Source organism: Balaenoptera ricei, chromosome 16, assembly GCF_028023285.1.
Source record: "Balaenoptera ricei isolate mBalRic1 chromosome 16, mBalRic1.hap2, whole genome shotgun sequence".
In the NCBI taxonomy this organism is placed as follows: domain Eukaryota; kingdom Metazoa; phylum Chordata; class Mammalia; order Artiodactyla; family Balaenopteridae; genus Balaenoptera; species Balaenoptera ricei.
In genome coordinates, this window is record NC_082654.1 from 115,125,213 (window position 1) to 115,150,206 (window position 24,994).

At 39.5% G+C, this 24,994-nt stretch overlaps 1 protein-coding gene across 1 annotated transcript in view; it reads left to right on the top strand.

The window, feature by feature from the left end:
* The window catches only part of ZNF37A (zinc finger protein 37A), a 50,336-nt gene that overhangs the window by 15,246 nt on the left and 10,096 nt on the right, over positions 1-24,994 (top strand). Inside the window, exons 3-4 of the mRNA XM_059900200.1 lie at positions 14,245-14,371; positions 14,654-14,749. Of these exons, the coding sequence (XP_059756183.1) occupies positions 14,245-14,371; positions 14,654-14,749 (223 nt within the window). The remainder of the gene's footprint in view (positions 1-14,244; positions 14,372-14,653; positions 14,750-24,994) is intronic.

Consider the following 24,994-nt stretch of genomic DNA (forward strand, 5'->3'; position numbering starts at 1 on the left):
AGTTCTATTTTTAGTTTTTTAAGGAATCTCCATACTCTTCTCTATAGTGGTTGTACCAATTTACATTCCCACCAACAGTATAGATGGGTTTCCTTTTCTTCACACCCTCTCCAGCATTTATTGTTTTTTAGATTTTTTGGTGATAGCCATTCTGACTGGTGTGAGGTGATACCTCATTGTAGTTCTGATTTGCATTTCTCTGATAATTAGTGATGTTGAGCATCTTTTCGGCAATCTTTATTTCTTCTTTGGAGAAATATCTATTTAGATCTTCTGCCCATTTTTTTCTTTTTTCTTTTCTTTTTTTTAACATACATAGAGCTGCATGAGCTGTTTGAATATTTTGGAGATTAATCCCTTGTCGGTCACATCATTTGCAAATATTTTCTCCCATTCTTTGGGTTGTTTTTTCATTTTGTTGATGGTTTCTTTTCTGTGCAGAAGCTTTTAAGTTTCATTAGGTCCCATTTGTTTATTTTTGTTTTTATTTCCGTTATTCTAGGAGATGAATCAAACAAGATATTGCTGCGATTTATGTCAAAGAGTGTTCTTCCTATGTTTTCCTCTAAGAGTTTTACAGTATCTGGTCTTACATTTAGGTCTTTCATCCATTTTGAGTTTATTTTTGTGTGTGGTGTTAAAGAATGTTCTAATTTCATTCTTTTGCATGTAGCTGTCCAGTTTTCCCAGCACACCATTTTTTGAAGAGACTATCTTTTCTCCATTGTATAGTCTTGCTCCTTTGTCGTACATTAATTTTTTTGTGTGTCACTTAGATGTGATTTACAATTTCACTTCCAAAGGTCCTTTTCAGAAGACGGCTTTTCAATGAATTTTAACACAAAGTGTAGAAATTTGTTAGTTTACTAACTCTACTTTTGTCATACATGGGCAATCTCTTTACTATCTAGAGACTAGATGTTATAAAATTGGGACCCATTTGTCCAGTATATACATAATATATACAGTAAAGTTAAATGAAATGCATGTAACATGCAGAGCAATGGGTAAGTTGAAATGTTCTAGTACACACTGGCAAAACATCTTTTGCCATCTTCCCTCCCACCTCCCTCAACCCAATGAACAAGCACAGAGTACACTGTTCAGAGGGGAGGTTTAACAATTCCATTTCCAAAGACAGTATTTCCCATCAGTTTTTAAAAGATATTTACAAGAAGCATTATTCTACTGCTTCTACTTTTAAATACATAAAGCACTTCTAAATATCTAGAAAGACTAGATATTTCACATAAGAACTTACTTGTGCACTATGTACACAGCACTGTTAAATAAAATTGCACACATATAACAATGGTTATAATCTGAGGTATCTTCTAAATATGACCATTTTGGCCTGAACTATTCCCTCCCTCACTTCCTTCTCTCCACCACCAATCCAGTGGACAAGTACAGGCATGTGTAATCTTAGAGGTGGTTGAGCAAATTCATATCCAAAAGTCATTTACAGAAGACAAGCTTTCCTATGAATTTGAACACAAATTGTACAAAATGTGCTAATTGTACTACTTTGTCATACACTAGCAACCTCTTTAACAACTAGAGACTAGACGTTGCAAAATTAGGACTCATTTGTCGATTATATACACTATATACACAGCAAAACAAAATACACGTAACATACAAAAAATGGTTTTGTCTGGAAATGTCCAGGTACAAACACATTAGCACATTACCTTTTGCAATTCTTTCCCTCCCATCTCCTCCAAACCACTGAACAAGTTAGACAATAGTATACTGCTCACAGAGGTGGTTTAATATTTAACATTCCCAAAGATAGTACTTCCTATGAATTTTCACAAAACTATATTTACAGAGTGACATTTTACTACCTCTACATTTACCATACGTTGGGCACTTCTAAACATATAGCTGGACTAGATGTTTCAAATAAGGACTTAATTTGTCCACTATATACAGAGCAGTCTTGAATAAACTGCACACATGTGACAGTTATAATCTGAAAGTGTCTTCAACATATGTGCATTCTACCCTAATACCAACCCCCTTCCCTTCTCTCCCCTCTCCACCAACCCAGAGAGCTATAATGCCCACGTTTTCAGAAGACAATCTTTCCTAGAAATTTTAACACAAAATGTACAAAATGTATTATTTACTAACTCTATTTTTGTCATATTCTGGCAACCTTTATAACATCTAGAAAGACTAGATGTTGTAAATTAGGACTCATTTGTCCATTATATACACTTTATACACAGCAAAGTGAAACAAAATGCATGAACATTAAAAAGACGGTAATCTTGCCTCACTATAAACACACTGGCACAGAGGTCTTTGCACTTTTTCCTCCTCCACCCGACCTTGAACCAGAGCACAAATGCAATGCATACTGTTCAAAGAGGTGGTTTGGCCAAGCTTGCCCCCCCTCCAAATAAAGAACAATATTTCATATGAATTTTAACAAAAAGATATTTACAAAATGTCTTTTTATTACCTCTACTTTTAACATATATCAGGCACTTCAGAACATCTAGAATGACTAGATATTTCAAAAAAGTACTTATCGTCAACTGTATGTACAGTAGTGAGGAATAAAATGCACACACAAGAAATGGTTATAGTATGGAAATGTCTTGTAAGTATGACCATTCTGGCATAGAACTTTCTTTTCTTCCTCCTCAAGGTTTTCCATTCCATGTCCTTTAACCCACTGAACAAATGTGGACCTCTGTGGCTCCTTTCTGTTGTTTTCTTCGTCTCTATTTCATTTATTTCTGCTCTGATCTTTATGATTTCTTTCCTTCTACTAACTTTGGATTTTGTTTGTTCTTCTTTCTCTAGTTGCTTTAGGTGTAAGGTTAGGTTGTTTGAGATTTTTCTTGTTTCCTGAGGTAGTATTGTATTGCTATAAACTTCCCTCTTAGAACTGCTTTTGCTCGGTCCCAAAGGTTTTGGGTCATCATGTTTTCATTGTCATTTGTCTCTAGGTATTCTTTGAATTCCTTTTCACTTTCTCCAGTGACCCATTGGTTGTTTAGTAACATATTGTTTAGCCTCCAAGTGTTTGTGTTTTCTACAGTTTTTTGCCTGTAAGTGATTTCTAATCTCATAGCGTTCTGGTCAGAAAAGATGCTTGCTCTGATTTCAGTTTTCTTAATTTAATGAGGCTTGATTTGTGGCCCCAGATGTGATGTATCCTGGAGAATGTTCCTTTTACACTTGAGAAGAAAGTGTATTCTGCTGCACTGGGAGGGAATGTTCTGTAAATATCAGTTAAGTCCATCTGGTCTAATATGTCATTTAAGGCTGTGTTTCCATATTGATTTTCTGTCTGGATAATGCGTCCATTGATGACAGTGGGGTATTAAAGTCCCCCACTATTATTGTGTTACTGTCAATTTCTTTTTTTATGGCTGTTCACATTCGCCTTATATATTGAGGTGCTCCTTTGTTGGGTGCATATATATTTGCTATTGTTATATCTTCTTCTTGGATTGATCCCTAGATCATTATGTAGTGTCCTTCTTTTTCTCTTGTAACAGTCTTTATTTTAAAGTCTATTTTGTCTGATATGCTTATTGCTACTCCAGCTTTCTTGTGATTTCCATTTGCATGGAATATCTTTTTGCATCCCCTCACTTTCAGTTTGTATGTGTCCCTAGATCTGAAGTGGGTCTCTTGTAGACAGCATATATACGGGTCTTGTTTTTGCATCCATTCAGCCAGTCTATATCTTTTGGTTGGAGCATTTAATCCATTGGCATTTAAGGTAGTTATTGATTTGTTTGTTCCTATTGCCATTTTCTGAATATTTTTGAATTTGTTTTTGTAGGTCTTTTTTCTTATCTTTCTGTTTTGTTCTCTTGAGGTTTGATGACTATCTTTAGTGTTATGTTTGGGTTGCTTTTTCTTTTTGTGTGTGTATCTATTGTAGTTTTTTGGTTTGCAGTTCCCATGTGGTTTTTTTTTTTTTTCATGCTAAGTGATCTTTTGTTTATTTGTAACTTCTTTGCTATTCCTATCCAAGATAGAAATGTAGGTTTACAGAGACTGCAGTAAGTTTCTAATATTCAGGCTAAGGATGTTGAATGTTTAGTCCTTTTGAGATTTTATACTTCATTGACTCACTGAAACCAGTGAGCTCAAACCATTTCCATGTACCTTTTTTTTTTTTAAACATCTTTATTGAAGTATAATTGCTTTACAATGGTGTGTTAGTTTCTGCTTTATAACAAAGTGAATCAGTTATACATATACATATGTTCCCATATCTCTTCCCTCTTGCATCTCCCTCCCTCCCACCCTCCCTATCCCACCCCTCTAGGTGGTCACAAAGCTCCGAGCTGATACCCATGTGGTTTTGATATAGTAGTCTATATAAGATTGTTTCACGTTGCTGGTCTCTGAATTTCAAATGCAATCCCCTTTTCCTGCATTTGTACTCTCCTCTTCTAATGGTTGCTGGTTTTGATATCATATTTGTGTGTGGATGATTTCCTACTTTTACTGTATGCTTCCCTTTACTGGTGAGGTTTCCCATTTGTGATTTTCTTATTTCTAGTTGTGGGCTCCTTTATTTTTCCCCCCTGCCTAGAGAAGTTGTAAAACTGGTTTGGTGATGCTAAATTCTCGTAGCTTTTGCTTGTCTGTAAAGCTTTTGATATCTCCATCAAGTCTGAATGAGAGCCTTGGTGGGTTGAGTATTCTTGACTTTAAGTTTCTCTTTTTCATCACTTCAAATATATTGTGTCACTCCCTTCTGGCCTGCAGAGTTTCTGCTAAGAAATCAGCTGATAACCTTGTGGGGATTCCCTTTTATGTTATTTGATGCTTTTCCCTTTTAAGGTTTTTTCTTTAATTTTTGTTAGTTTGATTAATACGTGTCTCGGCATGTTCCTCCTTGTGTTTATCCCGGATGGGACTCTCTGCACTTCCTGGACTTGGGTGATTGTTTCCTTTCCCATGTTAGGGAAGTTTTCAGCTATTATCTCTTCAGATATTTTCTCAGGCCATTTCTCTTTCTCTTCTTCTTCTCGGACCCCATAATGCAATTGTTGGTGCATTTAATATTGCCCCAGAGGTCTCTGAGACTGTCCTCATTTCTTTTCTTTCTTTTTTGCTTTATTCTGCTATGTGGAAGTGATTTCCACCACTCTGTTTTCCAGCTCAGTTATTCATACTTTCACCTCAGTTATTCTGCTATTCCTTCTAGTAGTTTTCATTTCAGTTATTGTGTTGTTCATCTCTATTTGTTTGTTCTTTAAGTATTCTAGTTCTTTGTTAAACATTTCTTGTATCTTCTCAGTCTGTGCCTCCATTCTTTTTCCGAGATTTTGGATCATCTTTATTATCATTACTCTGAATTCTTTTTCAGGTAGATTGTCTATCTCCTTTTCATTTAGTTCTTCTTTGGGTTTTTAGGTTGTTCCTTTGTCTGAAATATATTTCTCTGTGCTCTCATTTTGTCTAAATTTCTGTGCTTGTGGTCTCCTTTCTGCAGGCTTCAGGATAGTCGTTCCTCTTGCTTCTGGTGTCTGACCCCTGGTGGGTGAGGTTGGTCTAGGGGCTTGTGCAGGCTTCCTCATTGGAGGGACTGGTGCCTGCTGTCTGGTGGGTGGAGCTGGGTCTGGTTCTTCTGGTGGGCAGGGCTGTGTCAAAGGGTTGGTTTTGAGATGGTTGTGAGCTCAGTACAACTTTAGACAGCCTGTCTGCTGATGGGTGGGGCTGTGCTCCTATCTTGATGGTTGTTTGACCTGAGGCTTTCTAGCACTGGAGACTTCAGGCTGTTGGGTGGGGTCGGGTCTTGGTGCCGAAATGGGGACCTCCGGGAGTGCTCACACTGATCACTATTCCCTGGGGCCTCCACTGCCAGTGTCCTTGCCCCCACAGTGAGCTACAGTCGATCCCCGCCTCCCCAGGAGACCCTCCAAGACCCCTAGATAGGTCTGCCAGGTTCCTTTGGAGGTACTGCTTTGTGCTGTGTCCCAGTGCACATGAGGCCTAGTGTGCACGCCCTCCAAGAGTGGAGTCTGTTTCCCCCAGCCCTGTGGAGCTCCGGCACTCAAGCCCTGCTGGCCTTCAAGGCTAAATGCTCTAGGGGTTTTTCCTCCCAGTGTCAAACCCTCAGACTGTCTTGGAGGGCTATTTTTTAAATTTAATTATTTTATGTATTTATTTTTGGCTGCACTGGGTCTTCGTTGCTGCACACGGGCTTTCTCTAGTTGTGGCGAGCGGGGGCTACTCTCCATTGCAGTGCGTGGGCTTCTCATTGCAGTGGCTTTTCTCGTTGCGGAGCACGGGCTCTAGGCGCACGGGCTTCAGTAGTTGTTACAGGCAGGCTCAATAGTTGTGGCTCATGGGCTCTAGGGTGCAGGCTCAGTAGTTGTGGCGCATGGGCTTAGTTGCTCCGCAGCATGTGGGATCTTCCTGGACCAGGGCTCGAACCCATGTCCCCTGCATTAGCAGGTGGTTTCTTAACCACTATGCCACCAGGGAAGCCCTGCAGGACTATTTTTATGTGGGAAGTTCCGTGTAGCCTGCATGGGTTTAACATTTTTTGGTCCAAGGGCTGTTGTCAGTATGGGTGTCTGCCATCTTTTTCTTCAGCTTATGCTTATCACCTTGGTAAGAGGTGTGACTGACGTTTTAGTGACCAGATCCTGCACTGGGTATTGAGTGGGGCCTCCTCTTTGCTCTGTGGTTGTCACTGCCCTGTCAGGGGCGGGGTCTGCTCCCTAGTTGTTGTTGAAGAGGCCCCCAGTCTGTTTCTTAGCTGTGTTTCTGATCTGCGGTGCAAGGTAGGCTGTATTGGACCACTCCCACTGGGAGAGAAGCCACTGAGTACACCTCCTCTGCATGTGTTCACTTCTGAGTGTGCTCTGCTGCGTCACCTTTCACCCGTTGTTGGAGCTCACAAATTCCACTCTCATTGGCACTGCTTTCAGCCCCACTTTAACTGTGGGTATGCCAGCAATTGGCCCTCGTGTCTCTCAGGCATTGTTTTCACCAGGCCACCAGCATAGATCCACTGAGGTCAGTTCCCAGGACTGCAGTAATCATGCATCTGGAACCACTGTGGGCGCTGTGGAGGCAACCCAGACTCTGGCCTGGCCAATCTCCCATGTGTACTTGCCCACAAAGTCCACAGCTGCTAAAGCTAGACCCGTCTCAGCTGCAGGAACACTTGTTGTCCCTTCAGATGTTCCTGAGGTGCTGAGTTTACTAAGCCAGTCATGGGGGTGTAATTCCGTGGTTCACGCAGTGGGAGGAGAGATTTCAGCTCTTCTTTCTTAGTTGCATGGCTCCTGGGGCTCCGCTGTGGTTTCACCCTCACCTCTGCACGTGGGCTACCCACAGGCATCTGCTCCCGGGGCTGCCCTGGAGCACACGAAGCCCTCCCAGGTGGGAGGGGGCTGAGGCAGCAACCAGGGGCGCATGAGCCTGCCCAGGCAGGAGGGGGTAGAAGTGGCCACTGACTGTGGCATGCGTGCCTGCCCAGGCGGGAGGGGCCGGAGGCAGCCACTGGGGGCACACAAGCCTGCTCTGGCAGGAGCCCCTCCTAGTGCCCGCGGAAGCAGCAGCCAGCACGTGGGGAAAGAGGCAACAGTAGTGGCCCTGCTCTCTGTGTGTCACTCAACAATGATGCTTCGCGTCTATGGCAGCCTGGGCTTTTTCCCTGAGCATTCCCAGTTACGGAGCTCCTCACTCCCACCCCTTCATGTTGTCTCCTTGCAGCCAACAGCAGTCCTCTTTTTGGATCTGTTCTCCAAGCACCCTGTTCCAGCACCCAGCCCCTGTTGTACTGGTGGACACATACCTCAGCCTGGGGTGCACAGGGCTGTGGCACGGACCACCTTTATAGGTCTCACTCTGTCCTGCCTGCCACAGACAGATTGCTGCTCTCTCCTCCAAGCCCCTGAAGCTCCCCTTTTGTCCCAACTGATCTCCCCACTGGTGAGGGGGCTCTCGGGTGCGGCAACCTCTCCTCTCCTTTAGCTTTGCAACAGGGGTGCAGTCCAGCCTGTTTCTGGGCTTTTTTTTTTCCTTTGGTCCTACGTGGTTACACGGGGTTCTTTCTTGTCCTTTTAGGTGTCTGAGGACCTCTGCTAGTGTTCAGCAGGTGCTCTGTGAGAACTGTACCACTCGTAGATGTATTCTTGATGTATTTTTGGGGGGAGGTGAACTCCACGTCCTCCTACTCCATCATCTTGACTCCTACCTCTCTTTTATTTTTTAGAGCATATTTAATACAGTTGACTTAAAGCCTTTGTTTAGGAAGTTCAATGTCTGGTCTTCTCAGGGACACTTCTGTCAATTTATATTTTTCCTTTGATTGGGCCATACTTTTTTGTTTCTTTGTGATTTTGTTGTTGTTGAAACCGGACATTTGTATATCATAATGTTGTAATTTTAGAAATTACTTTCTTGCTCTTCTCCAAATTTTGCTGTTCTTGATTGTTGAAGACTACAGTTATCCAAATGACTTTTCCAAACTGCTTTTGTTTTTGCAAAGTCTGTATTTCTTATCTGTGGTCACTGAATTCTCTGTTCCTTTAGCTTGTGTTCAGTTAGTGTTTTGAACATCCATCATCTCGTATAGGTACAACACTAAAGAAATAGAAATTTTTTTTTCCTTGTGATGAGAATGCTTAGGATTTACTACTCTCTTAACTTTCATTTATAACATACAGCAGTGTTACTTATCTTTATCATGTTGTACATTACATCCCTAGTACTTATCTTATAACTGAAAGTTTGTATGTTTTGTCTACCTTCATCTAATTCCCCTTCCCCCTCCTCCCCACCTCGAGTAGCCACAAATCTGATCTCTTTTTCTATGAGGTGGTCTGTTTGTTTTTGAAGTATAATTGACTTACAGCACTATTTTAGTTCCTTGTATTCAGCATAGTGATTCTACATTTCTATACGTTTCAAAATGATCACCAGTAATATGTCATGTTACTATATGAAGATATTATATAATTATGTTCCCCACACTCTACATTTTATACCTGTGACTCTTTTATTTTGTTAACTGAAGGTTTGCACCTCTTAGTCTCCCTCGCCTATTTCTCTCCTTCCCCTACCAACCTCCCCTCTAGCAACCACCTATTTGTTCTCTTTATCTATGACTCTGTTTCTGTTTGGTTATATTTGTTAATTTGTTTTGTTTTTTTGGATTCCAGATAGAAGTGAAATCATGCAGTATTTGTCTTTCTCTGTCTGACTTATTTCACTTAGCACAGTACCCTCTAGGTACACCCATGTTGTCACAAATGGCAAGATTTCATTCTTTTTATGGCTGAGTAATATTCCATTGTGTACATGTGTATGTGTTTGTGTGTATGTTTATACACACATACATACCACATTTTCATTATACATTCATCTGTTGATGAACACTTAGGTAGCTTCCATATCTTGGCTGTTGTAAATGATGCTGCAGTGAACATGCGGGGGGGTGAGCGAATATCTTTTCAAATTAGCATTTTTATTTTCTTCAGATAAATAGCCAGTAATAGCCAGAAATGGAGTTGCTGGGTTGTATGGTAGTTCTGTTTTTAGTTTTTTGAGGACTATCCATACTGTTTTCCATAGTGGCTTTACCAGTTTGCATTCCCACCAACAGCATGTAAGGGTTCCCTTATCTTCACATCCTCACCAACACTTGTTATTTGTTTTCTTTTTGGTAATGGCCATTCTGACAGATGTGAGGTGATATCTCACTGTGGTTTTGATTTGCATTTCCCTGATGATCAGTGATGTTGAGCATCTTTTTATGTGTCTATTGGCCATCTGTATATCTTCTTTAGATAAATGTCTGTTCAGTTCCTTGCCTGGGTTTAATTGGATTGTTTTTCCGATGTCAAATTGTATGAGTTCTTTGTATATTTTGGATGTTAACCCCTTGTTGGAGATATCATTTGCAAATGTCTTCTCCCATTCATTAGGCGGCCTTTTCATTTTGTTGATAGTTTCCTTCATTGTACAAAGCTTTTTAGTCTGACGTAGTCCCACTGGGTAATTTTTGCTTTTGTTTCCCTTGCCTGAGCAGAATATCCAAACCATTGCTAAGATTGATGTCAGAGAGCCTATTTTTTTTAAATTTAATTTTATTTATTTTTTTATACAGCAGGTTCTTAATAGTTATCCATTTTATACATATTAGTGTATACATGTCAATCCCAATCTCCCAATTCATCACACCACCACCACCCCCCGCCACTTTCCCCCCTTGGTGTCCATACGTTTGTTCAGAGAGCCTATTTTTTGTTTGTTTGTTTGTTTTTGCCACACAGCACAGCTTACAGGATGTTAGTTCCCTGACCAGGGATTGAACTCATGCCCCCTGCAATGGAAATGCAGAGTCCTAACCACTGTACTGCCAGGGAAGTCCCCTGTGTATGTTTTCTTTTTTATTTTTTTAATTAATTAATTAATTTATTTTTGGCTGGTTGGGTCTTAACTGCTGTGTGCGGGCTTTCTCTAGTTGCGTTGAGCAGGGGCTGCTCTTTGTTGCAATGCACGGGCTTCTCATTGCGGTGGCTTCTCTTGTTGTGGAGCATGGGCTCTAGGCGCACAGGCTTCAGTAGTTGTGGCTCACAGGCTCTAGAACACAGTCTCAGTAGTTGTGGCACGTGGGCCTAGTTGCTCCGAGGCATGTGGGATCTTCCCGGACCAGGGCTTGAACCGGGAAGTCCCCCCTGCGTATGTTTTCTTATAGAAGTTTTATGGTTTCAGGTCTTACATTTAAGTCTTTAATTCATTTTGAGTTTATTTTTTATGGTGTAAGTAGTCCAGTTTTCCCAGCAAGAAGCTGTCTTTTCCCCATTGTATATTCTCACCTCCTTTGTGGTAGATCTTCTCATACACTTTAAATTGTCTCTAGATTACTTATAATACCTAATACAGTGTAAATGCCATGTAAATAGTTGTAAATACAATGTAAATTCTATATAAATAATTGCTGGTGTGGGGCAAATTCAGTTTTGCTTTTTGGAACTTTGTGGAGTTTTTCTTCCCCCAAATATTTTCATTCTCTGGTTGGTTGAATCTGTGGATGTGGAACCTGTGCATATGGAGGGCCAATTGTATATAGATATGTTTAAAAAAAAAAAAAAAGTGTCCTGACTTTATAGAATGGCTGCACTTCAGCTTTGGTCTTCATTAACTGCTGGATCTTTACAGAGTGGAGGTCCACCAAGGTGCCCTAGGAGTCAGTTACTTTGTCAGTGAGTTACTTTGCCAGTCATTCATCTTAGCACCTATGCTGACCCCTGGCCCTGGTTGGAGGGCTCAGAGATTGGTAGTCTCCGGCTGTGGTTGGAAGCCGCTGCTTCTGCCCACTTGTGTGCTTGTATAAATTGTAGGTACCATGCTTCTAGTTTCTTTTGTCTGATACTATCCACTTATATCATCCAGAAGTTGCATAAAATTGTCTTTCTGGTGCATTCTGTTATTGGCACATTTGTTTGTTTTACTTTTGTTTTATTGTTTCTTCCACTTATATTGTTGGAGGCATCAGAGATAGATGTGTGTTTTAAGTCCACCATCTTTAATTGGAAGTGTCAGTTATTTGTGAAACTGTGTTATTATTTCCCACTATTCTCTTGTCATCTGGTTCTGTTCTTACATTTCAGAAAATTTCTTCTCAGCCTTCATAGGCTATTTTTCTTTTTTCTGCCAGCCTCTCAAATATTGGTGATCCCTTAAATTCTGTGCTGGTATTTTTTCTTTCCTCAATTTATCTCCTCTGTAACCATCTGATTCACTCTGGTGACTCCAGTGACAGAGTTGCGATTTTCACCCAAATCCTTATTTTCATACTACACTTCTAAATTCCAGATTCATCTATCCAACCTTCCAGTTGATATTTCTACTTCCATGTTCTGAAGATATCTGGCATACTGTATGTCTAGCATCTGTTTCATTGTCACTGTGCGTCTACCCTGCTCTTCCTCCTGTTCCCCCAGACTTGACAAGAGGTTTCCAGAACCTCCAAGGCAGATCATGCAGACCCTCTGGGAGTAACTCTTCCTCTCTCCCTTTGCTCAGCAAGTTCCCTGTTTAGCGTCTCTGCTAATAATACAGGCGACTCCCCTCTTAATACAGGTGATCCAGCACAGATATTTACAGCATTGGGATTACAGCATGTGAATTGGCCAGTGGGCAGGTACCTTTCCAGGACATGCACAGGACTCAGACGTTGTTACAGAAACTGAAAGGTCTTCCTTAGAGCCCACTGGATATCAGTATTTTCCCTCAATCAGAATCCAGAATGAAAAGTTGTCGATCAGGCGTAGACTCTGGGATTGGAGAAAGTGTACACGTCTCCAGTGGAACTCGCACAGTAAATAGTGAGATTGCAAACACCGCCCTCAGAAACATTCTCTCCTGCCTTCCTTAGCTTGGTACAGCTCTGTCTGCAACAAGATCCTGAGAAAAGGCCATCAGCAAGCAGTGTATTATCCCATGTTTTCTTCATACAGCCTTATTTTGAGTTTCTTTAGCAGATGAAGGAAGAAAGCCAGAGTTCAGCACTTATACTGTTGCCTCCTGCTTGTCACAGGCCATCCACAGCACCACCTCCAGCCTCACCTTGGACTGAGCTGGAATGGGATTTTCCTGATGACAAAGATTCAAACTGGGAATTCTAGGGCTGCCAAATCCTTTCATGTCCTATATACTTGACACTTCCTCCCTGCTGCTTTTTCTTCTGTATTGCTAGGTACAAATACTAGAATTATACTTGAAAATACAGCTGGGTGCACTGGAGAATCTATCATTTAGAACCACTCTGTTCAAAGGAGCATGAATTTATAGCCCCTTTGGTTAGCTCAGAGTGCTATTATAACTCCAGGGAAACTTTGGAATTATTAATCTAACTATATTTAATGTCATCTGTTCTCCAAATTTTTCCCAAGCTGTGACTAGCTCTTCTTTTTGATCTCTCAATATAATTTTTGAGCCAGTTAAATTTTTCAGCATTTTGCTGCCCTCAGGAGAATGAAGCCTCAGAGGACATTGCTTCCAAGTACATTTTTTACTTTCAGATTCTCTAGCCTTTTTAATCAGCTATGTTAAATCAACAAGCTGGTTTATCCTGGCATCAAACCCGTTTTTGATAGAAGGGGAAATGTTTATACTTTCCCATTTTCTTCTGTTAATACTTACAGTAATATCAAACTGAGCCTCACACATTAAATGATTCACTTGAAAAAAAAGAAAAAACAACTTTGGGATCATTGTTTCCTCGGCAAAAATTAGTTTATATAACTAGGATGGAAGTGTGTATTTCCATTTCACTATTGGCTTCGTGCTAGTCACAGCAATGACCTAGGGTGAGTGGAGATGGGGGAAAAGAGAGAGGCTGTGCCCTAAGGGAGTGTGCAAGATAATTCTGCATACATCATATACTGTCAGTCCTTTAGGGCATGGGAAGAAAATATTAGCTTATTTACATTTTTATCTGAAAAGAACAGAATTAAGCTCTCCTCATATGTGAATTGACAGTATTTAATTTATAGATAAATATAAATAAAACTGGTGGTTCCTCAAGAATTTTATGGATTAGATGAGTGATGAAATATTTGGAGATCACCAACAGAACTTAAGCCAAATATATTCCCTAGTTTCCTCCCCTGAACCTTTTGCCCCTGCCTCTGCAGCCTTTTATCTCATCACAGGTTCAGACCTGCTCTCAAGTCCATTGACTTGCCACATGTTTTTTCAGGTCTTCTTAACATTTCTTGCAGTTTTGTTGCATATTTGCAAAGAAACGACTATTTATATTTAAGCACTGAAAGTTTTATCTGCTCAGTGAAATCCAGGGTGCTGACACTCTCACATGAACTTGCACAGAACCCCTTTATGATCTGTCTGCATTGTACATATTTGTGATATGGGTCCTTTAAGTCCTATGGTAGGTATATCTTTATATCTTTCCTTATGAGAATAAGCTCTTTGAGACCAGGAAGAGTATATTTTTCAACTTGGAATTCTCAAAAGCTAGGACACTTTCAGGCACATAAAGGCATGCAGATATTTTTCCATTAAGTAATAAATTAATCCACCAATGGTATTTCTACCATGGTTTCTTGTTTAATCACAAAGTGTAACACAAAACAAGCTATATAGTAGAGGTCCTTTGTAACATGTTGTGGTCAATTTTCAACAGGAAAAATGGTAAGAATTAGTCTTTAAACTTCTTTTTCCACATCACCTGACTCTGACCACTGCAGATTGAGCAGAAGTGTGTTTTTCTAGGGATCACTGTCATTCAGGGATGTGACTGTGGGCTTCACCCAGGAGGAGTGGCAGCACCTGGACCCTGCTCAGAGGACGCTGTACAGGGACGTGATGCTGGAGAACTACAGCCACCTCATCTCAGTAGGTAGGGAGCGCTTATTTCCCATGTAGACCCCCAGTATACATGTCCTTTCTTATTTACAGAAACTTGTGGAATTTTTGTAGAACATAATAATATTTAGGTTTGGGATTTACAGGCCAAGGACAATTTATCCCTTTTGGGTACCAGAAAGAATGTGTTGTCCTCTGCCCCATAACAGGATTAGATGAGCTTTTTTTTTTTTAATTGTATACTCTTTGAGAACAGTGTATCAAAGACCCTGACACTCATCCAATTTGTCTCATGTCATATAATTCTCATTCACAGGGTTTTGCATCCCTAAACCAGAAGTGATCCTCAAGTTGGAGCAAGGAGAGGAGCCATGGATATTAGAGGAAGAGTCCCCAAGCCAGAGTGTCCCAGGTGAGTCTGGGAGTATGAGCCGGACGGAGTTTAGGAGGAAATCAGATCACAAAGGGGTAGTTCAGAGATTAAGGCCATTGAAATGGTCTTCAGGAATCATGTTTTAGTGGCTCTGGACCTTTGGAAGTAGCATGTTAACATGACTCAAATATCCAGCGTCACTGAATTGCGCAGTATCTCCCCAGTGTCCCTCTTATACACAAATGGTATCCTTTTTTTAAGGTGTAAATTACATAGAGTTAAATACACAGATGTTTAAGTGTTCAAGTAAATAAAGTTTTGTATATGCATACATCCATATAGCCATTGTCAAGATGAACATATGGAACATTTTTTTAGCACCCCAGAAGGCTCCCTGGTGTCCTCCTCCCAGTAAATAACATCTCCCCCTTCTATTATCATAGATCAAGTTTGCCTGTTTTTCACTTCAGATAACTGTAGTCATACAGTAGGTACTATGTACATATGTGCACTATGTACATACATACACACAATGTGTATATGTGTATATATACTATATATGTGTGTGTGTGTGTGTGTGTGTATAGTGTCTGCCTTCTTTGGATCAGCACTATGTCTGTGAGATATATATGTCATATACATTAGTAGTTTATTGCTTTATATTGCTGTGCAGTGTTCCATCATGACTATCCCAGAATTCATCTGTCCATTCTATTATTGAAACATAATTGGGGTACATATTTGAAACATACTTGTTTTAAAATATATTTATTTTGAATTTGAGGGTATTTGAAAAATGGTGTTACATTTTTTAATTGAAGTATAGTTGATTTACAATATTACATTAGTTTCAGGTATACAACATAGTGATTCAATATTTTTGCAGATTATACTCCATTATAAGTTATTACAAGATAATGGCTATAATTCCCTGTGCTGTGTACAATATATCCTTGTTGCATATCTATTTTATACATAGTAGTTTGTATCTGTTAAAACAAACACCTAATTTGTCCCTCCACCCTTCAGTCTCCCCTTCAGTAACCATGTTTGTTTTCTGTATCTGTGAGTCTGTTTCTGATTTGCATATACATTCATTTGCATTATCTTTTTAGATTTCATATGTAATTGATATCATACAGTATTTGTCTTTCTTTTTCTGGCTTATTTCACTAAGCAGATATCCTCTAGGTCCATCCACATTCCTGCAAATGACAGAATTTATTTTTTTTATGACTGAGTCCTGTTCTGTTGTGTGTGTGCATGTGTGTGTGTATATATAATTTTCTTTATCCAGTTGTCTGTCGATGGGCACCTATTTTGCTTCCGTGTCTTGGCTATTGTAAATGCTGCTGTGAACATTGGGGTGCATGTATCCTTTAAAATTAGTGTTTTCGTTTTCTCTGGATATATACCCAGAAGCACTATCTGCAAATAGTGACAGCTATACCTCTTCCCTTCCAATTTGGATACCTTTTATTTTTTCTTTGTGTCTGTGATTGCTGTGGATAGGACTTCCGATACCATGTTTAAATAGAAGTGGTGATAGTCTGCATCTTTGTCTTGTTCCTGGAAATGAAAGGAAGGCTTTCAGCTTTTCACCATTGAGTATGATGTTGGCTATGGGTTTGTCATAAATGGCCTTTATTATGTTGAGATATGCTCCCTCTATACCCACTGTGATGGGAGTTTTTATCATGAATGAATGTTGAATTTGGTCAAATGCTTTTTCTGTGTCTATTGAGATGATTATGTGATTTTTATCCTTCCTTTCATTAATGTGGAGTATCACATTGATTTGTGGATATTGATCCATCCTTGCATCCCTTGAATAAATCTACCCACTTGATCATGGCATATGATCCTTTTTATATAATGTTGAATTTGGTTTGCTAATGTTTTATTGAGGATTTCTGTATCTATTTTCCTCAGAGATATTGGTGGGTACTTGTGTCTGGTTTTGGTATCAGGGTAATTGTCACCTTGTAGACTGAATTTGGGAGTGTTCCATTCTCTTCAGTTTTTTCAAATAGTTTGAGAAGGGTAGGTATTAGTAGTTTGTTATGTGTTTGGTAGAATTCCCCCATGAGCCACCCAGTCCTGGACCGTTGTTTGCTGGGAGTTTTATTAGAAAAAAAAACTATTGTGGGTTTTTGATTTGTAGTTACCATGTGGTTCATATATGTTGACCTAGAACTGTATTTATTTTAAACTGATAGTCGTTTAAATTCAGACATTCTAGAAGATCTACATTCCCCCACGTTTTGGCTTTTAGCATATTTTACATCTTCATGTCTATCTCTTAACTGTTTATTGTAGTTACAGTTTATTTTACAAATGTCTTTTAACTTTCACAATAGCTTATTTTAGTGGTTGATCCACAGCCTTTACTATATTTTTGCCTTTTCTGGTGGGATTTTCTCCATCCTGTAGTTTCTTATTTCTTGTTGTACCTTCCTCCCACCATTTTTCACTTAAGGAAGATCCTTTAACACTTCTTATAAGGTCGGTTTAGTATTGATGACTGTTTTAGTTTTTGCTTGTCTGAGAAGTTCTTTATCTCTTCTTCAGTTCTGAATGATAATCTTGCTGGGTGGAGTATCCTATGTTGGAAGTTTTTCCCTTTTAACACTTTAAATATCTCATGCCACTCCCTTCTGGCCTGAAAAATTTCTGCAGACAAATCAGCTGATAGCCTTATTGGGGTTTCTTACACGTGACTCTTTCTTGCTGCCTTTAGAATTCTCTTTATCTTTAATGTTTGCCATTTTAATTATGATATGTCTTGGTGTAAGTCTCTTTGGGTTTTTCTTGTTTGGGACCCTCTGTGCTTCCTGTACCTGAATATCTATTCTTTAGGTTCAGGGTTTTGAGCCATAATTTCATCAAATATGTCTTCTGTTTTTTCTTTCTTCTCCTTCTGGTACCCCTATAATGAGAGCGTTAGTATGCTTGATGTTGTCCCAGTGGTCCTTTAAACTATCCTTTTTAAGTTTGTTTTTCTTTTTGCTAATCTGATTAGGAGATTTCCATTATTCTATCTTCCAGATCACTTCTGCATCCTTCTATATCACCTAGTCTGCTCTTAATTCCTTCTAGTGTATTTTTTATTTCACTAATTGTGTTTTTCACCTCCAAGTGGTTTTTTTTTTCTGTTTTCTAGTTCCTTGTTAAAATTCTTACTGTGTTCATATATTCTTTTCACTGGTTCAGTTATCATGCTTATTACTAATGCTTTACAATCTTTAGTAAATTATATCTGTTTCATTAGTTGATTTTGTTCAGGGTTTTTTTCTTGTTCTTTTGTTTGAAACAAATTCCTTTGTCTTCTCATTTTTCTTAACTTTCTCTGTCTTTGTGAAATTAGGGGAAACAGTTACCTATCCTGGTCTTGGAGTGGTGTCCTTGGGTGGGTCCCTACATAGTCTGTGTGTGCCCAATGGCTTTGGTGGGAGTATCTCCCCCCAGGGTATTCTGGCAGCTACACCTTGCTGAGGGCTAGGGCTGGAGATGATGGAGGGGCTAGGAGCCAGGTGTCAGCCAGGGCTCCTCCTATGCTCAGTGGTCGACACTGCCTACCAGGGCCAGGGCTGGTGTCAGGTCTTAAGGTAGTGGAGCAGAAGCTGGAGGGTTGGGTCAGAGCTGGTTCCATTCCCCAGAAGGAAGCAGTGGTTGGAGCAAGAGGGACTGGTGTGTGTGCCCAGTGCGGGCCAGGGTGCACTCTGTGCTTGTCCTGGCACACAAGTCAGTGTTCTAGGACACTCCTGATCTGCTGCCCCTCCCTGCACCGGCAGTGCCCACCCCCCCCATACCATTCAGATGTAGTGTCAGGTCCAACCTAGCTCCATGCCCCGAACTGTGTACGCTCCTCAGTAGCAACAGCCTTTGCCCTAGTGGGGAGCTGCTCTGTGGAGCAAGAGGGGCTGGAGCGGGTACTTTGTGTGGGCTGGGGGCATGTGCTGGGTCAGTTGCAGGAAACCAGCCCAGCTTCTGAAGTCTCAGTCTGCTTCCTCTGCCTGTTCCCTGAGCAAGCAAGCATGTGTGTGCACTTCAAGAGCGGAGTCCAAGTTTCTCACAGCTCCCCACGCTGCGGGTCCCACTGGTCTTCATACCAGCCAAGAGGCCTTATCTTCCTGATGTCGGACCCCAGGGCTAAGATGCCCAATAAGGGGTTGGAACTGCTTCCCCCCACCCCCGCCCAGGGAGGATATTTGACGCTCCTCTTCTGTGTCCCCTCCTAGGGGCACAGGTCCTGAACTGATTGTTTCTCTTCCCTTCCTTCCCTATGGATCTTTTTTTATAGCCTTAGTTGTATAAGAGTCTTTTTCTGCCAGTCTCCAGATTGTTTTCAGTGAGACCTGCTCCAAAATAGATGTATTTTTGATGTGTTCCTGGGGGGAGGTGAGCTACGTGTCCTCTACCGCTGCCATCTTGATTTCCTCTTCCATAAGTATTCTTGTGTATGTCTTTTGGAGGACCTAAACTCTTTTATTTTTGTTAGATGTAAAGCCAGAAATATACTCGCCGAGTACAGAGTAGTCACATATTTAGCTTTAGTAATATTTAAACTGTTTTCCAAGTGGTTGTACTAAATTATACTGCCACTAGCTATGTATAAGAGTTCCAGTTACATTACATCCTTCTGAGAACTTGATATTGTCAGTCTAATTAATTTTATCCATTCTAGTCATCGTGGTGTGTAACTAAGTTTTAATTTCCATTTCTCTGATGACTAATGATGTTGAGCATCTTTTCATATGTTTGTTGCTTATTTGGATATCTCCTTTAGTGAAGTGATTATTCACCTCATTTACTTTTTTTATATTACTAGGTTATTGATCTCTTACTGATTTAGAGATGTTTAACAATATATTCTGGGTATGAATCTTTTGTCAAATTTCATGTATTGAAAAGTATCTTCTCAGTTACATCTTACCACTTTCTTAATGATGTCTTCTGATAAACAGAAGCTTATTAAAAAGACTGTCCTTCCTTCCACTGAATTGTGGTGATTTTTTTTCTTTTTTGCAATTCACCTTTTATTCCTTTTTTTTTACGACTATGTCACTAGAACCCAAGTTTGTGGATGAAGAGACAACCATGACAGACAGGACCCTTAGAGAATGGAGTTCAGTCAGACATCCAGAGTTAACACACTGTGTTCCCCAATGTTGGAGTGATTCTCAGGGGTTTGCTGTAGAGCTGGGCAGTTTTAAACAGTTGACGTTTCTATGTTTGGGCAGCCTAAGAGTGCTTGTATGATAATCATATAGGATGGTGAGGTGGGCGTGGGCCCCAATTACTTATTGCCTCTTTTCACATGGTGGAGCTAAGTGAAACTGTTAAAAAATGTTTCTCTAGCTTTTAAAAATACAAAGAATGATTTCCAGAATTCCCCAGGAAGAAAGAACTGTTCCTTTTGAGCTGAAGAACGTATTTCATTTTCTACTTCATTGCAGAGATATTTCCTACTCTAAAATACCATCATCTTTTCATCCACATACGAATTGTGGAACAGAGGGGAATTGGGGCCAGGCATGGAGTATGAAGAGGAATGATTTCACATCAGGGGGGCTGGAAGCCAATAGCTGAGTTTTTTTTTTTTTTTAATTTTTATTGGAGTATAGTTGATTAACAATGTTGTGTTAGTTTCAGGTGTACAGCAAAGTGAATCAGTTATACATATATATATGTATCCATTCTTTTTCAGATTCTTTTCCCATATAGCTTATTACAGAATATTGAGTAGAGTTCCTTGTGCTATAAGGTAGGTCCTTATTATCTATTTTATACATAGTAGTGTGTATATGTCAATCCCAATCTCCTAATTTATCACTTGCCCCCATATTTCCCCTTTGGTAACCACAGGTTTGATGTTGAGATCTGTGAGTCTCTTTCTGTTCTGCAAATAAGTTCATCCATATCATTTTTAAATTAGATTCCACATATAAGTGATATCAGATGATATTTGTCTTTCTCCTTCTGACTTACTTGGCTTAGTATATGATAACCTCTAGGTCCATCCATGTTGCTGCAAATGGCATTATTTTATTCTTTTTTATGGCTAATATTCCATGGTATATATATGTACCACGTCTTCTTTAGCCATTCCTCTGTTGATGGACGTTTAGGTTGCTTCCATCTGTTGGGTATTGTCAAATAGTGCTGCTATGAACATGGCCGGGGTAGGGGGCAGGGTGTATCTTTTCAAAGTATGGTTTTCTCTGAGTATGTGCCCTGGAGTGGACTGCTGGATCATAGGGTATTTCTATTTTTAGTTTTAAGGACCCTCCATACTGTTCTCCATAGTGGCTGTATCAATTTACATTCTCACCAACAGTGCAAGAGGGTTCCCTTTTCTCCACACCCTCTCCAGCATTTATTGTTTGTAGATTTTTTGATGATGGCCATTCTGACTGGTGTGAGGTGGTGATACCTCATTGTAGTTTTGATTTGCATTTCTCTAATGATTGATTAGTGATGTTGAGCATTCTTTCATGTGTTTGTTGGCCATCTGTGTATCTTCTTTGGAGAAATGTCTATTTAGGTCTTCTGCCCATTTTTGGATTGGGTTGTTTTTTTGATACTGAGCTGCATGAGCTGCTTGTATATTTTGGAGATTAATCCTTTGTCAGTTGCTTCATTTGCAAATATTTTCTCCCATTCTGAGGGTTGTCTTTTCGTCTTGTTTATGGTTTCCTTTGATATGCAAAAGCTTTTAAGTTTCATTAGGTCCTGTTTACTTTTGTTATTATTTTCATTACTCTAGGAGATGTATCAAAAAAGATCTTGCTGTGATTTATGTCAGAGCATGTTCTGCCTATGTTTTCCTCTAAGAGTTTTACAGTATCCAGCCTTACATGTGAATTGCGGTTTTATCTTTGTCATTTATCAGGTGATCATATATGTATGTTTCTGGGCTTTTTTTTACTGTTCCATTGACTGATTTATCCATCTTTATGACAATACCACACTGTCCTTTTATTATAATATTGTAAGTCTTGACATCTGGCAGTGTTAGCCTTCTAGGTTTGCTGTTTTCTTCAAGATTCTTGGGTATTCTACAGCATGAATACAGAATGTTGCCAAGAACATCTTTAGTCTACAGAATGTATTAAAATGATTTCTATGTTTTTAGACATTCTGGACAATTCTGTACTGTTATAGGTCTTTTGTATTTTCATTAAATTTTAGAATCAGCTTGTCAATTTCCACAATACAGACACACCTGTTAGGATGTTATTTGGGATTGCATCACTCATTTGGGGGAGAACTGACATCTTGACCATGGTATATACCTCTACTTAGGTCTTTTAAATTCTCACTTGAGCAGTTTTGCCGATTTTTCTTTAAATATATTCCTAAATATTTTATATTATTTTTGTCTTTGTTTAATGCTAGTATAATTATAGAAAAACAGTTTATGTTTGCACATTTACCTTGTATCCTGCAACCTTGCTAATGAATTCATTTTTTCTGGTTAATGAATTCATTTTTTCTGGTAGTTGTTTTGTAGATCTGTAAAAATTTTCTATGTAAACAATTCTGTCATGTATGAATACAGACTTTTTTGCTTTTTGTACTGGCATTCCTAGCCAGTAAAGTGTTGTACAGAAGTTCTGACCTCAGGGAAATACTGTTCAGTATGTTACCATTAATTTTGACATTAAGGATTTCTGTAAATGTGCTTTATCGTTTTAAGGAAGTTCTCTTCTATTCCTCATTTGCTAAGAGAGTTTTTAAAAAAAACATGAATTATATTCAATTTTGTCGAATGCTATGTGTATCTCTGTATGAGATAAATCATATGGCTTTTCTTACTTACTTATTCTGTTTTAGTACTGGTGAGTAGTCTTGATTGATTTTCAAATGTTAAACCAATCTGATATTTCTGAAATACATCCTCCTTGGTCATAATATATTCAGTTTTTATAATCACTGAGTTTTTCTGTGTGTATTCTGTAGCTGTCCTTTGTTATCTTTCCAGGTTTGGGGTTGAAGACTGTCCTATTTTTGTAAGATGAGTTGTGTGTGTTATTTCTTCTTCAGTGTTTGGAAAATTCCACCAACAAAGCCATTTCAGTCTGAAGTTATTTTTGTGGAGATTTAAAATTTCAGAGTGTTAAATTTTTTAACTTGGTTAATATCATAAATACAATACATGTAGTTTCTGGAACAGAACAGATGGTGAAGTATTATTTACTTAAAGCCAAATAACAACTGTGTAGTTCCAACGTACCTTAGTATCTTACTCTTGGTGCAGTGAGACAGAAGCTAGGTGTCCTACACATACACACAAAGTTGGTATTGCAGATGAAGAACACTGATAAAATGAATCTGGGCTTGCTCCTGTAGAAGGGAGAGGTAGCTGTCCCACTCCTCTTTTACAAGGAGAAAGAAAAACCTTTGCTCCCTTGGGGAGGGTCCTAAATTCTTCCTTTAACCTTTTGGTATATAAATTTCTTCAGGGGAAAAAAAAGACCACTGTCTCCAGCTTCACACCTAGGATGTCATCAGGGCTCCCAGGTTTCAGCACCCCCACTGAAATGTAAATCTCTCTAGAGTTCTACCCTTAATAATCACTCTCCCAATCTCATTCTTTGACCTTAGGTTCCAAGTTTCATTAACATTTGCTCACAAAGTCCTAACTGTGCAGAAAAGTAACATTATTTTCCATAGAGTCCCACAGTGCTACCCATTTTACTTCTCCATAGGTGACTTCTGGCCAGTTTTTCTACATATGTGCTGTTCCTCATTTTGTTTTAGCCTTTTAACAATGAAGGTCTGTGGTAGAAAGCTGGATATTTTCCTCTTCAAGTTCTTCTCTTAGCCTTTTGCCTGGCCCAGCTGTACCCAGGTGCAGCAGGGTATACTAATATTTTGCCTACACTTTGCCTTGGTCTGCAAGGAAGAAGTCTGTGGCACATTTTGCCATCCATACAACTCTGTCCAGTCAGTTGAAGCTGATTTAAATGCCTTCCAGGCTGAGGCAGGATCATGCATCACTTCACCTAAATTTTAGGAACAAATTCCACACCTCTTTCTAATGGAATAACTGCACTATAGGTAAAACTGCTCACAGACTGCATGTCTGAGGTCTCCTCTTTCTTACACTACCAGGTGTTTGCACAAATACTTGAACATTTCTGATAACTATCCCTAAGTGCAAATCACACACATATTCTGATGTAGTAGCCACAAAGTAACAAAGCTGTTTTTTAAAAATTACCCTTTTGAGTGATGTCAGCATCATGGCAGTTTGAGATATTCATTTTGTCACTCCCCTTCAACCTACAAACGGTAAAACATCTGTAACTCAAGAAATCCTCTGCCCAACACACCAGGACACCAAAGAGTTCCATACATCAATACATCTACAGGTGGGTGGATGAACACACAGAGGAGACAGAACCAGGGGAACAGCAAGGAGTAGATGAAAATGAGCAATTTATAGGGGATAAACAGCTGGGCTTACCCAAAGAAAAATATATTCATTCTAGATTTATATTGTCAGTTCTCAAGGGCTTAATTTCCCAAGTACACAAACAGCTCATACAACTCAACAACAAAAAAATAACCCAATCAAAAAATGGGCAGAAGACCTAAATAGACATTGCTCCAAAGAACACACAGATGATGATGGCCAATAGGCACATGAAAAGATACTCAACATCACTAATTATTAGAGAAATGCAAATCAAAACTACAACAGGATATCACCTCACAGCTGTGAGAATGGCCGTCATTAAAAAATCCACAAACAACAAATGCTGGAGAGGATGTGGAGAAAGGGAACCCTCCTACACTGTTGGTGGGAATGTAAATTGATACAGCCACTATGGAGAACACTATGGAGGTTCCTCAAAAAACTAAAAATAGAATTGCCATATGATCCCACAATCCCACTCCTAGGCATATATCCAGAGAAAACTCTAAGATACATGCACCCCAATGTTCATAGCAGCACTATTTACAATAGCCAAGACGTGGAAGCAACCTAAATGTCCATTGACAGAGGAAGGGATAAAGAAGATGGGGTACATATATACAATGGAATATTACTCAGCTATAAAAAATGAATGAAATAATACCATTTGCAACAACATGGATGGACCTAGAGATTATCATACTAAGTGAAATAATTCAGAAAGAGACATATACCATATGATCACTTATATGTGGAATATAAAATATGACACAAACGAACTTATATATGAAACAGAAATAGACTCACAGATATACAGTACAGACTGGTGGTTGCCAAGGGGGAGAAATGGAGCAGAT